The 14402-nt window shown below is 43.3% G+C and overlaps 1 protein-coding gene across 2 annotated transcripts in view; it reads right to left on the bottom strand.

Annotated features, from left to right (window-relative positions):
- PPIL4 (peptidylprolyl isomerase like 4) overlaps nucleotides 1-14402 on the bottom strand; it is a 159921-nt gene that overhangs the window by 119008 nt on the left and 26511 nt on the right. For both annotated transcript variants that reach the window (XM_075338233.1, XM_075338234.1), the window contains exon 2: nucleotides 482-549. In XM_075338233.1, coding sequence (XP_075194348.1) covers nucleotides 482-549 — 68 coding nt within the window. The remainder of the gene's footprint in view (nucleotides 1-481; nucleotides 550-14402) is intronic.

Below are 14402 nucleotides of genomic sequence, written 5' to 3'. Positions count from 1 at the left end.
TGCCCCAGCTCCACCCACTTTGTTGGAACTGATGTAAGATGCCAAAAGTTGCTATATTTTAGTACAGCTTCGAATGGCACCAAAAATTTGTGACTTTTCAAAGCTCTTTATGTACGAATTCTAAAGTAAAATGAATTAGGAACTATAAGTCAATAGAGCATTCTTAATCTTACATAGACCATTCCCACCGATTCTGCTTTCTAAGACTTGCATTACTTTTCTTGACAAATCATTTATGAATTGATCCTTATATAAAGGATCAGTCACTTCTTTGTCACAAGCCTGTCAAGTTCAAAGTAGAAAATCGTAGTGGCCTAGAGTGACTACAATCTGGTGTAGTTCAGTAGCCATCTTCGATAACATGGTACATACTACACCCCAATTATATCCAAGGGGCCTAGCTCTGCCGTTTGCCAGTGTTAATAAATGGACCTCAGTAAATCTTCACAATACATACAAAGTCATTAATAGAAATACTTACTTGCACATTGTGGATGAGACAGTAGTTGTAGTATTTTATCTTGCAGAGTTTCAGGAAATTCAAGCAAGCTACAAAAGAAAATGAATATACATTACAAAAAGACATCACAACTTCAATAAATACAGGCCCGTTCACAATGAGAAACTAGTATTAAAGGAAGTATATGGGCACAGAAAGAATGCTCAAATCAAGTACTAGTATTCGGAGCATCATGGCGGGCCAAACATGCAAGTGCACCTTCTCTGCTGGAATGTCATCTTTACCTGCCCTTCTTTGGCTCTAAAGAGCCAGATCTGTCAATCAAAAAAAGAGGTGGAGATATAGGGAAAAGAAGTAGATGGGAAGACACTCAGTCAGTTTGCTGAATTTTAAGTTGACTAAATGAAATTTTTTTGTCTTAAAGCATTTTTGTAATAGAGCTTCAATAAAAATGTCAGCCCATTTCTTGTAGAGTCATTATGAATTCAGCACTCATGGCCAAGGTGAGAATATCTCACCGTATGTGCGGACACAAGTGGCCAAGTGTGCGGTAACAGTCACATGGGATTTTTGGAACTTCCAAAGGAATTGGAGCTATGGAAACAACACAGCGAAGCGCCGAGGCTGTGATAAAATACACCAGTGAGGTGACAATGAAGGCAGGGATAATAATAATATTTATTAATTTATATACCGCTATTAATTCCACAGCGCTTTACATACATCAGCAGATGACAAACCTTGTCTCTTGTGTCCAGAATGATCTTAGGAATTATGAGAAAAGCAAATTCTTCACCTGGTCATTAGTCAACAACGCAGATCATTCAGAAGAGGGTCATAGGCTGTGTGGTCAGCAGAGCTCGCTGACAGATTTCACTCCTCCTGCAGTCAGGCATTACTGTGATACATCAAGGGTGTCAAGCCCAACCAAAAGACTTTTCTAGACAAAAATACTTACATTAACCAAAAAAAAGGCTCAAAAGTGTCCTATTCTTTTATAAAAGTGACAAAAATCAAGACATTAACATTATATTGTTAATGCTTTCTACCAATATTGTGCTTAAAGACACAAAGAAAAAGTTAAAAAAAAAAAAAACACCATGTGGGCACAAAGCCTAAATCAGTTAGAAAAATTATTTTTTTTTTTAATTTATTTGGGGCTAAAATCATTTTTTTGGGTCTCACTGAACTATTCTATGAACTCATTGCAAGAGGCTATAGAAGGCAAACGGAGCAAAATTCTTAATGAAGCAAAATTACAGAATTTGTTTTAAACCTGAATACATGCATTCAAGAAAGAAAAAGATAAATTAATAAAGTCCCCACAGGAGAACAAACCCTGATGTGGCCATATTAATTACTGCAGTATTTCCAATGCTTGCTTCCCATCCTACATCCATTTGTGTGTCCTTGTCCTGACTATCTAACACAATCAGCCAGAGGTAAGGCCCAGCGCACATAGGGCATGAAGAAGACTTTGCATATAGAAGACTTTGCCACTGTATTCTAGCCCTGCGATAAGAGACCGCCGAATGGACATCAATCTGGAACGCCCCCCCCCACACACACACACCCTGTTCACAATGCAGAAGTTCTGTGTGTACAGTTAGCTCAGCTCTCAGGGACTATGTACTATAATTCCCCTCTGTAATACATGTACAGAGTAATTGCAGACAGTGTGTGGGAGTCCAGCTCTCAGGGACTATGTACTATAAGGTCCCCTCTGTAATACATCTGCAGAGTAATGGCAGACACTGTGTGGGAGTCCAGCTCTCAGGGACTATGTACTATAAGGTCCCCTCTGTAATACATGTGCAGAGTAATGGCAGACAGTGTGTGGGAGTCCAGCTCTCAGGGACTATGTACTATAAGGTCCTTCTCAATAATAGATGTGCAGAATAATGGCAGACAGTGTGTGGGAGTTCAGCTTTTAGGGACTATGTACTATAAGGTCCTTCTCAGTAATACATGTGCAGAGTAAAGGCAGACAGTGTGTGGGAGTTCAGCTCTCAGGGACTATGTACTATAAGGTCCCCTCTGTAATACATGTGCAGAATAATGGCAGACAGTGTGTGGGAGTCCAGCTCTCAGGGACTATGTACTATAAGGTCCCCTCTGTAATTCATGTACAGAGTAAAGGCAGACAGTGTGTGGGAGTCCAGCTCTCAGGGACTATGTACTATAAGGTCCTTCTCAGTAATAGATGTGCAGAGTAATGGCAGACAGTGTGTGGGAGTTCATCTCTCAGGGACTATGTACTATAAGGTCCCCTCTGTAATACATGTGCAGAGTAATGGCAGACAGTGTATGGGAGTCCAGCTCCCAGGGACTATGTACTATAAGGTCCGCTCTGTAATACATGTAAAATAAAGGCAGACAGTGTATGGGAGTCCAGCTCTCAGGGACTATGTACTATAAGGTCCCCTCTGTAATACATGTACAGAGTAATGGCAGACAGTGTGTGGGAGTTCAGCTCTCAGGGACTATGTACTATAAGGTCCCCTCTGTAATACATGTGCAGAGTAAAGGCAGACAGTGTATGGGAGTCCAGCTCCCAGGGACTATGTACTATAAGGTCCCCTCTGTAATACATGTACAGAATAATGGCAGACAGTGTGTGGGAGTTCAGCTCTCAGGGACTATGTACTATAAGGTCCTTCTCAGTAATAGATGTGCAGAGTAATGGCAGACAGTGTGTGGGAGTTCATCTCTCAGGGACTATGTACTATAAGGTCCCCTCTGTAATACATGTGCAGAGTAAAGGCAGACAGTGTATGGGAGTCCAGCTCCCAGGGACTATGTACTATAAGGTCCCCTCTGTAATACATGTAGAGTAAAGGCAGACAGTGTATGGGAGTCCAGCTCTCAGGGACTACAGTTAGGTCCAGAAATATTTGGACAGTGACACAATTTTCGCGAGTTGGGCTCTGCATGCCACCACATTGGATTTGAAATGAAAGCTCTACAACAGAATTCAAGTGCAGATTGTAACGTTTAATTTGAAGGTTTGCACAAAAATATCTGATAGAAATTGTAGGAATTGTGCACATTTCTTTACAAACACTCCACATTTTAGGAGGTCAAAAGTAATTGGACAAATAAACCAAACCCAAACAAAATATTTTTATTTTAAATATTTTGTTGCGAATCCTTTGGAGGCAATCACTGCCTTAAGTCTGGAACCCATGGACATCACCAAACGCTGGGTTTCCTCCTTCTTAATGCTTTGCCAGGCCTTTACAGCCACAGCCTTAAGGTCTTGCTTGTTTGTGGGTCTCTCCGTCTTAAGTCTGGATTTGAGCAAGTGAAATGCATGCTCAATTGGGTTAAGATCTGGTGATTGACTTGGCCATTGCAGAATGTTCCACTTTTTTGCACTCATGAATAGAGATGAGCGAACCGGTCCCGGTTCGGCTCGAGGCCGGTTCGCCGAACGGGGGTCCCGTTCGAGTTCGGTTCGTCGAACGTTCGACGAACCGAACTCGAACGTATAGGCTATAATGGGAGGCAATCACAAACACATAAAAATGCATTATAAATGTACACAAACAGTTAATAAACATTGCCATAACACTTACCGGTCCTCGCGATCCCTTCTGCACTCTGTCTCCTGCCGCTATTCCATCCGATGATCGCTGAATCCTCCCGGTGACCTGCACTGCCAGCAGAGAAGCAGGACCTATCGTGACGTCAAAATAGCCATGTGACCAGTCACGTGGCTATTATCTCATTGGCTACAGACTGGTCACATGACTATGACACGTCATGTAGGACCTGCGAGTGCATCTCTCCGGTACACGGTGCACATATGTGTATCGCCGTGTACCGGCGACATGCTCTAGCACACGGTCGACTCCCCGTTCCGTTAGGGACCGGCTGACACAGCCGGTCATTAACGGAGATCACCGTTGCCATAGCAACGCAGTTAGCGGTGACGTCACCGCTAACCGCGGCTCCGGGAGCACCGTTGCTATGGTAACGCGTCTGTCAGCGTTACCGCTAGCAGCCAGCAGTGATCACTCACGGAGTGAAGGCTGCACGCTGCTTCCCGATTGTAGTGAGCATTGTAGTTAGGATGGAGGTTCCCCAGCCCCAAGTGATGCCCCTCACTACAATCGTCACTACTACTACACTAGAAAGAAAGAAGACAGAAGAGCAGGATCGTGGAGGGCTGACAGGGGTAATAAAGATGGAGTCTCTAATGTGTCTGTGTATTTATTTCTATTAAAGTATTTTTTCTCTGTGTGGTGTCTTTTTTTAACCCTTTATTGGAGATTCTTAATGGCCGGGTCAAACGTGCCTGACATTAAGAATCTCTGGCTTAATACTGGCTGGTAAAACAAAGCCAGTATTAACTCATGATTACCCAACAAGCCACCCGGCTCCAGGGCTGTTGGAAGAGTTGGATACAGCGCCAGATGATGGCGCTTCTATGAGAGCGCCATTTTCTGGGACGGCTGCGGACTGAAATCCGCAGCAGAGGCGCCCACAAACCTCGGGCTAACCTGTGCTGCGGATTCCAATCCCCAGCTGCCTAGTTGTACCCGGCTGGACACAAAAATAGGGCGAAGCCCACGTCATTTGTTTTTTAATTATTTCATGAAATAAGTGAAATAATTAAAAAATAATTAAAAAAAACGGGCTTCCCTATATTTTTGGTTCCCAGCCGGGTACAAATAGGCAACTGGGGGTTGGAGGCAGCCCGTGGCTGCCAGCTGTACCTGGCTAGCATACAAAAATATGGCGAAGCCCACGTCATTTTTTTGGTGGGCAAAAAACGTCTGCATACAGTCCTGGATGGAGTATGCTGAGCCTTGTAGTTCTGCAGCTGCTGTCTGCTCTTCTCCATACAGACAGACAGCAGCTGCAGAACTACAAGGCTCAGCATACTCCATCCAGGACTGTATGCAGAAGTTTTTTGCCCCCTGAAAAAATTATGTGGCTTCGCCATATTTTTGTATGCTAGCCAGGTACAGCAGGCAGGTACGGCTGTCCCCAACCCCCAGTTGCCTATTTGTACCCGGCTGGGAACCAAAATAAAGGGAAGTCCTTTTTTTATTATTTCATGAATTTCATGAAATAATTAGAAAACAAATGACGTAGGCTTTGCCCCATTTTTGTGTCCAGCCAGGTACAACTAGGCAGCTGGGATTGGAATCCGCACCACCGGTTGGCCTGAGCTTTCTGGGCCCCACTGCTGCGAATTGCAGTCTGCAGCCACCTCAGAAAATGGCATTTTCATAGAAGCGCCATCTTCTGGCGCTGTATCCAACTCTTCCAGCACCTGCCTGCTATACCTGGCTAGCATACAAAAATATGGCGAAGCTCACGTCCTTTTTTTGTAGCTTTTTGGCAAAAAAAAAACAAAAATGCTTCCCTGGATTTTCCATTGCCAGTGAAGGCAACACCAAGCAGTGGGGGTTAGCAGCCAGTAGCTGCTTGGATTACCCTTAGCTAGCAATACAAAAAATGCAGTGGGAGCTAACATATTTTTTTTAATTATTTATTTAAATAACTAAAAATAAAATGGGCTTCCCTGTATTTTGATTGCTGGACATCACAGTGCTGTAAAAATAAATCTTTAAAAAAATGACGTAGCGCTCCGCGGTATTTTTGATTCTCAGCGCAGATAAAGCAGACAGCTATGGGTTGCCACCCCCATCTGCCTGCCGTTACCTTGGTTGGCAATCAAAATACAGGGAAGCCGATTAATTTTTTCTATTTAAAAAATAGTTAAAAAAAAAAATGACGTTGGGTCCCCCCATTTTTGATAGCCAGCTAGGGTAAAGCAGACGGCTGTAGCCTGAAAACCACAGCTGGCAGCTTTACCGTGGTTGGGGATCCAATGTGGAGGTCCCCTCAGGCTCTTTTTTATAATTATTTTATAAATATTAATAATTACACAATAAAAGTAGGGGACCCCCCAAATTGGATCACCAGCCAAGGTAAAGCGGACAGCTGTGGTCTGGTATTCTCAGGGTGGGAAGGTCCATAGTTATTGGGCCTTCACAGCCTAAAAATAGCAGGCCGCAGGCACCCCAGACGTGGCGCATCCACTAGATGCGCCAATCCTGGCGCTTCACCCCAGCTCATCCCGTGCCCTGGTGCAGTGGCAAACGGGGTAATAAATCGGGTTGATACTAGCTGTAAAGTCACCTGAGATCAAGCCCAGCAGTTTGTGATGTCATGGCGTCTATTAGATAGATACCCAACATCATAAACTGTCAGTACTAACAAAAACAAAAAATCGACAAAAGAAATTTATTTGAAAAAACAGTCCCCAAAACATTTCCTCTTTCACCAATTTATTGTAAGAAAAAAAATAAAGGGGTCCCACGACGACTCTGGACCGTCTAGAATATGGGGGGGAGACACTCAGGGAACGTATCCCCCATTTTCTAGGAGTGCGGACCCTTCATGTGAGGAGTGTGGGTGCAATGAATCTGCACTCACTCTCCCCGGGTCCACAGCAGCAGAGTCCATGTCGTAATGGTTGCTACCAAAGCTGCAATGCCCTGCTCATGAGGTAAGGGCATGCCTAATCAGGAGAACTACTGTAGAGGAAGCTCTGCTCACTGGTATATAGGTGCTCAGAGGTAATAATAGATAAAATTAGTGAGTAACCTCGGCACTCTATATCTCCCAGACTAAGTCAGTAAGTCACAACGGATAGTAATGCAAAATCACTCTTTATTGGTCCGTATTAAGAAATTTTTTTTTTCATAAGCATATATGTTTTTGTCCAAAACAAGTTACAAATGACGTTTCGGCCTGAGCCTTCGTCAGATTGGACTTATCTGCATGTAATCATGAAAAATGACAATAATCAGTATCACATAAGAGTGAGAGAACAATAACATAAACTCGAACAATGTAGAGGTACAATTGGGATGCAGCAAAAAAATTGCAACACAGCAAGAAATGAAACACATGATACAAATGTCATAATACAGTACAAGGACAATATAGTAATGACAAATATGGGGTCAGAGTAGACTTAGACAGCTCTGGTACGAAAGAGATGTCAATCATAAAGTAACATGTGCAGTAGGTGTAGAGCTACACTATGCATGGCAGAGCTAATGGGTAGACCGACCATAGAAAAAGTAGAGAAAAAGTGGAGAAAAAGTGGAGCATAAGAGGAGAAAAAGTGGAGCATAAGAGGAGAAAAAGTGGAGCATAAGAGGAGAAAAAGTGGAGAAAAAGTGGAGCATAAGAGGAGAAAAAGTGGAGATTAAGAGGAGAAAAAGTGGAGATTAAGAGGAGAAAAAGTGGAGCATAAGAGGAGAAAAAGTGGAGAAAAAGTGGAGCATAAGAGGAGAAAAAGTGGAGAAAAAGTGGAGAAAAAGTGGAGAAAAAGTGGAGAAAAAGTGGAGAAAAAGTGGAGAAAAAGTGGAGAAAAAGTGGAGAAAAAGTGGAGAAAAAGTGGAGAAAAAGTGGAGAAAAAGTGGAGAAAAAGTGGAGAAAAAGTGGAGAAAAAGTGGAGAAAAAGTGGAGAAAAAGTGGAGAAAAAGTGGAGAAAAAGTGGAGAAAAAGTGGAGAAAAAGTGGAGAAAAAGTGGAGAAAAAGTGGAGAAAAAGTGGAGAAAAAGTGGAGAAAAAGTGGAGAAAAAGTGGAGAAAAAGTGGAGAAAAAGTGGAGAAAAAGTGGAGAAAAAGTGGAGAAAAAGTGGAGAAAAAGTGGAGAAAAAGTGGAGAAAAAGTGGAGAAAAAGTGGAGAAAAAGTGGAGAAAAAGTGGAGAAAAAGTGGAGAAAAAGTGGAGAAAAAGTGGAGAAAAAGTGGAGAAAAAGTGGAGAAAAAGTGGAGAAAAAGTGGAGAAAAAGTGGAGAAAAAGTGGAGAAAAAGTGGAGAAAAAGTGGAGAAAAAGTGGAGAAAAAGTGGAGAAAAAGTGGAGAAAAAGTGGAGAAAAAGTGGAGAAAAAGTGGAGAAAAAGTGGAGAAAAAGTGGAGAAAAAGTGGAGAAAAAGTGGAGAAAAAGTGGAGAAAAAGTGGAGAAAAAGTGGAGAAAAAGTGGAGAAAAAGTGGAGAAAAAGTGGAGAAAAAGTGGAGAAAAAGTGGAGAAAAAGTGGAGAAAAAGTGGAGAAAAAGTGGAGAAAAAGTGGAGAAAAAGTGGAGAAAAAGTGGAGAAAAAGTGGAGAAAAAGTGGAGAAAAAGTGGAGAAAAAGTGGAGAAAAAGTGGAGAAAAAGTGGAGAAAAAGTGGAGAAAAAGTGGAGAAAAAGTGGAGAAAAAGTGGAGAAAAAGTGGAGAAAAAGTGGAGAAAAAGTGGAGAAAAAGTGGAGAAAAAGTGGAGAAAAAGTGGAGAAAAAGTGGAGAAAAAGTGGAGAAAAAGTGGAGAAAAAGTGGAGAAAAAGTGGAGAAAAAGTGGAGAAAAAGTGGAGAAAAAGTGGAGAAAAAGTGGAGAAAAAGTGGAGAAAAAGTGGAGAAAAAGTGGAGAAAAAGTGGAGAAAAAGTGGAGAAAAAGTGGAGAAAAAGTGGAGAAAAAGTGGAGAAAAAGTGGAGAAAAAGTGGAGAAAAAGTGGAGAAAAAGTGGAGAAAAAGTGGAGAAAAAGTGGAGAAAAAGTGGAGAAAAAGTGGAGAAAAAGTGGAGAAAAAGTGGAGAAAAAGTGGAGAAAAAGTGGAGAAAAAGTGGAGAAAAAGTGGAGAAAAAGTGGAGAAAAAGTGGAGAAAAAGTGGAGAAAAAGTGGAGAAAAAGTGGAGAAAAAGTGGAGAAAAAGTGGAGAAAAAGTGGAGAAAAAGTGGAGAAAAAGTGGAGAAAAAGTGGAGAAAAAGTGGAGAAAAAGTGGAGAAAAAGTGGAGAAAAAGTGGAGAAAAAGTGGAGAAAAAGTGGAGAAAAAGTGGAGAAAAAGTGGAGAAAAAGTGGAGAAAAAGTGGAGAAAAAGTGGAGAAAAAGTGGAGAAAAAGTGGAGAAAAAGTGGAGAAAAAGTGGAGAAAAAGTGGAGAAAAAGTGGAGAAAAAGTGGAGAAAAAGTGGAGAAAAAGTGGAGAAAAAGTGGAGAAAAAGTGGAGAAAAAGTGGAGAAAAAGTGGAGAAAAAGTGGAGAAAAAGTGGAGAAAAAGTGGAGAAAAAGTGGAGAAAAAGTGGAGAAAAAGTGGAGAAAAAGTGGAGAAAAAGTGGAGAAAAAGTGGAGAAAAAGTGGAGAAAAAGTGGAGAAAAAGTGGAGAAAAAGTGGAGAAAAAGTGGAGAAAAAGTGGAGAAAAAGTGGAGAAAAAGTGGAGAAAAAGTGGAGAAAAAGTGGAGAAAAAGTGGAGAAAAAGTGGAGAAAAAGTGGAGAAAAAGTGGAGAAAAAGTGGAGAAAAAGTGGAGAAAAAGTGGAGAAAAAGTGGAGAAAAAGTGGAGAAAAAGTGGAGAAAAAGTGGAGAAAAAGTGGAAAAAAGTGGAGAAAAAGTGGAGAAAAAGTGGAGAAAAAGTGGAGAAAAAGTGGAGAAAAAGTGGAGAAAAAGTGGAGAAAAAGTGGAGAAAAAGTGGAGAAAAAGTGGAGAAAAAGTGGAGAAAAAGTGGAGAAAAAGTGGAGAAAAAGTGGAGAAAAAGTGGAGAATAAGTGGAGAATAAGTGGAGAATAAGTGGAGAATAAGTGGAGAAAAAAAATGGAGAAAAAGTGGAGAAAAAGTGGAGAAAAAGTGGAGAAAAAGTGGAGAAAAAGTGGAGAAAAAGTGGAGAAAAAGTGGAGAAAAAGTGGAGAAAAAGTGGAGAAAAAAATGGAGAAAAAGTGGAACACCCTTTGGTACCTTTCATGTGGCACTAAGGGGTGCTTAGCTTTGTATTTAGCCAAAAAAATGAAAAAAAAATGACATAGGGTTCCCCCTAGTTTTGTAGCCAGCTAGGGTAAAGCAGACGGCTGCAGCCTGCAGACCACAGCTGGCAACCTCACCTTGGCTGGTAATCCAAAACTGAGGGCACCCCACGCTGTTATTTTAAATTAAATAAATAATTTTAAAAAAAAAACACGTAGGGGTCCCCCAAAATTGGATCACCAGCCAAGGTAAAGCAGACAGCTGGGGCCTGATATTCTCAGACTAGGGAGGTCCATGGTTATTGGAATCTCCCCAGCCTAAAAATAGCAGGCCGCAGCCGCCCCAGAAGTGGCGCATCCATTAGATGCGCCAATCCTGGTGCTTCGCCCCAGCTCATCCCGCGCCCTGGTGCGGTGGCAAACGGGGTAATATTTGGGGTTAATACCAGATGTGTAATGTCACCTGGCATCAAGCCCTGGGGTTGGTGAGGTCAGGCGTCTATCAGATACCCGACATCACCAACCCAGTCAGTAATAAAAAAAAATACACGACAAACACATTTTTATTTGAAAAAACACTCCCCAAAACATTCCCTCTTTAACCAATTTATTAGATTGAAAAACAAATCCAGGTCTGGTGTAATCCAAGGGGTTGCCATGACGATGCACACTGTCCCAGTCAATGAAGAGCAGGATGTTCCCCATTGGCTGGGAGAGCAGTGCAGTGACCTGAGCTAACATCAATGGGTCAGCCCAGGTCACTGCAGGGGGGTGACAAGTGCTGCTGTCAGTGAGGTACATTACCTGCGCTGATCTCCAGCACACTGACAGCCCCTGTCACTGAGGTCAATGACCGGCGCCTTCACATCAAGTATCGCGAGAGGTCCGTGACGTCACCGCCAGTGTCAGTCTCGGGTCGGAAGCGATAGGTGATGTGACAAGCGGCGGCCATGGAGGACAGTGACAGCGCTGAGGTCGGGATGGCGGGACTTCATCACCGCAGGTAAGCCGAGCGGGGGGGGGGGTGTATGTGTGTGTGTGTGTGTGTGTGTGTGTGTATGTGTATGTATGTGTACATGCCGCGGGCATGAGGAGGTGGAGCGAGCTGAGCGGGAAAGTGTGGGCTTCCTGCACGTAACTAAGATAAACATCGGGTTACTAACCAAAGCGCTTTGCTTGGATACCCGATGTTTATCTTGGTTACCAGCTTGTGGCAGGCTGCCAGCGATGGCTCCTGCTCACTGTAGCTGTAAAAAGCCCTGCTTTTTGCTGCTAGAACCGTTCTCGAACGTATCTAGAACTATCGAGCTTTTAGCAAAAAGCTCGAGTTCTAGTTCGATCTCGAACAGCCCAAAAATCACTCGAGCCTAGAACTGGAGAACCACGAACCGCGCTCAACTCTACTCATGAACTCCTGGGTAGCTTTGGCTGTATGCTTGGGGTCATTGTCCATCTGTACTATGAAGTGCCGTCCGATCAACTTTGCGGCATTTGGCTGAATCTGGGCTGAAAGTATATCCTGGTACACTTCAGAATTAATCCGGCTACTCTTGTCTGCTGTTATGTCATCAATAAACACAAGTGACCCAGTGCCATTGAAAGCCATGCATGCCCATGCCATCACGTTGCCTCCACCATGTTTTACAGAGGATGTGGTGTGCCTTGGATCATGTGCCGTTCCCTTTCTTCTCCAAACTTTTTTCTTCCCATCATTCTGGTACAGGTTGATCTTTGTCTCATCTGTCCATAGAATACATTTCCAGAACTGAGCTGGCTTCATGAGGTGTTTTTCAGCAAATTTAACTCTGGCCTGTCTATTTTTGGAATTGATGAATGGTTTGCATCTAGATGTGAACCGTTTGTATTTACTTTCATGGTGTCTTCTCTTTACTGTTGACTTAGAGACAGATACACCTACTTCACTAAGAGTGTTCTGGACTTCAGTTGATGTTGTGAACGGGTTCTTCTTCACCAAAGAAAGTATGCGGCGATCATCCACCACTGTTGTCATCCGTGGACGCCCAGGCCTTTTTGAGTTCCCAAGCTCACCAGTCAATTCCTTTTTTCTCAGAATGTACCCGACTATTGATTTTGCTACTCCAAGCATGTCTGCTATCTCTCTGATGGATTTTTTCTTTTTTTTCAGCCTCAGGATGTTCTGCTTCACCTCAATTGAGAGTTCCTTAGACCGCATGTTGTCTGGTCACAGCAAAAGCTTCTAAATGCAAAACCACACACCTGTAATCAACCCCAGACCTTTTAACTACTTCATTGATTACAGGTTAACGAGGGAGACGCCTTCAGAGTTAATTGCAGCCCTTAGAGTCCCTTGTCCAATTACTTTTGGTCCCTTGAAAAAAAGGAGGCTATGCATTATAGAGCTATGATTCCTAAACCCTTTCTCCGATTTGGATGTGAAAACTCTCATATTGCAGCTGGGAGTGTGCACTTTCAGCCCATATTATATATATATATAATTGTATTTCTGAACATGTTTTTGTAAACAGCTAAAATAACAAAACTTGTGTCACTGTCCAAATATTTCTGGCCCTGACTGTATGTACTATAAGGTCCCCTCTGTAATACATGTACAGAGTAACGGCAGACAGTGTGTGGGAGTTCAGCTCTCAGGGACTATGCACTATAAGGTCCCCTCTGCAATACATGTGCAGAATAATGGCAGACAGTGTGTGGGAGTCCAGCTCTCAGGGACTATGTACTATAAGGTCCCCTCTGTAATACATGTGCAGAACAATGGCAGACAGTGTGTGGGAGTCTAGCTCTCAGGGAATGTGTACTATAAGGTCCCCTCTGTAATACATGTGCAGAGTAAAGGCAGACAGTGTATGGGAGTCCAGCTCTCAGGGACTATGTACTATAAGGTCCTTCTCAGTAATAGATGTGCAGAGTAATGGCAGACAGACAGTGTATGGGAGTCCAGCTTCCAGGGACTATGTACTATAAGGTCCCCTCTGTAATACATGTGCAGAATAATGGCAGAGAGTGTGTGGGAGTCCAGCTCTCAGGGACTATGTACTATAAGGTCCCCTCTGTAATACATGTGCAGGGTAATGGCAGACAGTGTGTGGGAGTCCAGCTCTCAGGGACTATGTACTATAAGGTCCCCTCTGTAATACATGTACAGAGTAAAGGCAGACAGTGTATGGGAGTCCAGCTCTCAGGGACTATGTACTATAAGGTACCCTCTGTAATACATGTGCAGGGTAATGGCAGACAGTGTGTGGGAGTCCAGCTCTCAGGGACTATGTACTATAAGGTCCCCTCTGTAATACATGTGCAGAGTAATGGCAGACAGTGTGTGGGAGTCCAGCTCTCAGGGACTATGTACTATAAGGTACCCTCTGTAATACATGTGCAGGGTAATGGCAGACAGTGTGTGGGAGTCCAGCTCTCAGGGACTATGTACTATAAGGTACCCTCTGTAATACATGTGCAGAGTAAAGGCAGACAGTGTATGGGAGTCCAGCTCCCAGGGACTATGTACTATAAGGTCCCCTCTGTAATACATGTGCAGGGTAATGGCAGACAGTGTGTGGGAGTCCAGCTCTCAGGGACTATGTACTATAAGGTCCTTCTCAGTAATAGATGTGAAGAGTAATGGCAGACAGTGTGTGGGAGTTCAGCTTTTAGGGACTATGTACTATAAGGTCCCCTCTGTAATACATCTGCAGAGTATTGGCAGACAGTGTGTGGGAGTCCAGCTCTCAGGGACTATGTACAATAAGGTCCTTCTCAGTAATAGATGTGCAGGGTAATGGCAGTGTGTGGGAGTTCAGCTCTCAGGGACTATGTACTATAAGGTCCCCTCTGTAATACATCTGCAGAGTAATGGCAGACAGTGTGTGGGAGTCCAGCTCTCAGGGACTATGTACTATAAGGTCCCCTCTGTAATACATCTGCAGAGTAATGGCAGACAGTGTGTGGGAGTCCAGCTCTCAGGGACTATGTACTATAAGGTCCCCTATGTAATACATGTGCAGAGTAATGGCAGACAGTGTGTGGGAGTCCAGCTCCCAGGGACTATGTACTATAAGGTCCCCTCTGTAATACATGTGCAGGGTAATGGCAGACAGTGTGTGGGAGTCCAGCTCTCAGGGACTATGTACAATAAGGTCCTTCTCAGTAATAGATGTGCAGGGTAATGGCAGTGTGTGGGAGTCCAGCTCTCAGGGACTATGTACTATAAGGTCCTC

This window comes from Anomaloglossus baeobatrachus, chromosome 3, assembly GCF_048569485.1.
Source record: "Anomaloglossus baeobatrachus isolate aAnoBae1 chromosome 3, aAnoBae1.hap1, whole genome shotgun sequence".
In the NCBI taxonomy this organism is placed as follows: Eukaryota; Metazoa; Chordata; class Amphibia; order Anura; family Aromobatidae; genus Anomaloglossus; species Anomaloglossus baeobatrachus.
The sequence above is the reverse complement of the archived record's forward strand: the minus strand, read 5'-3'. Positions and strand labels throughout refer to the sequence as shown.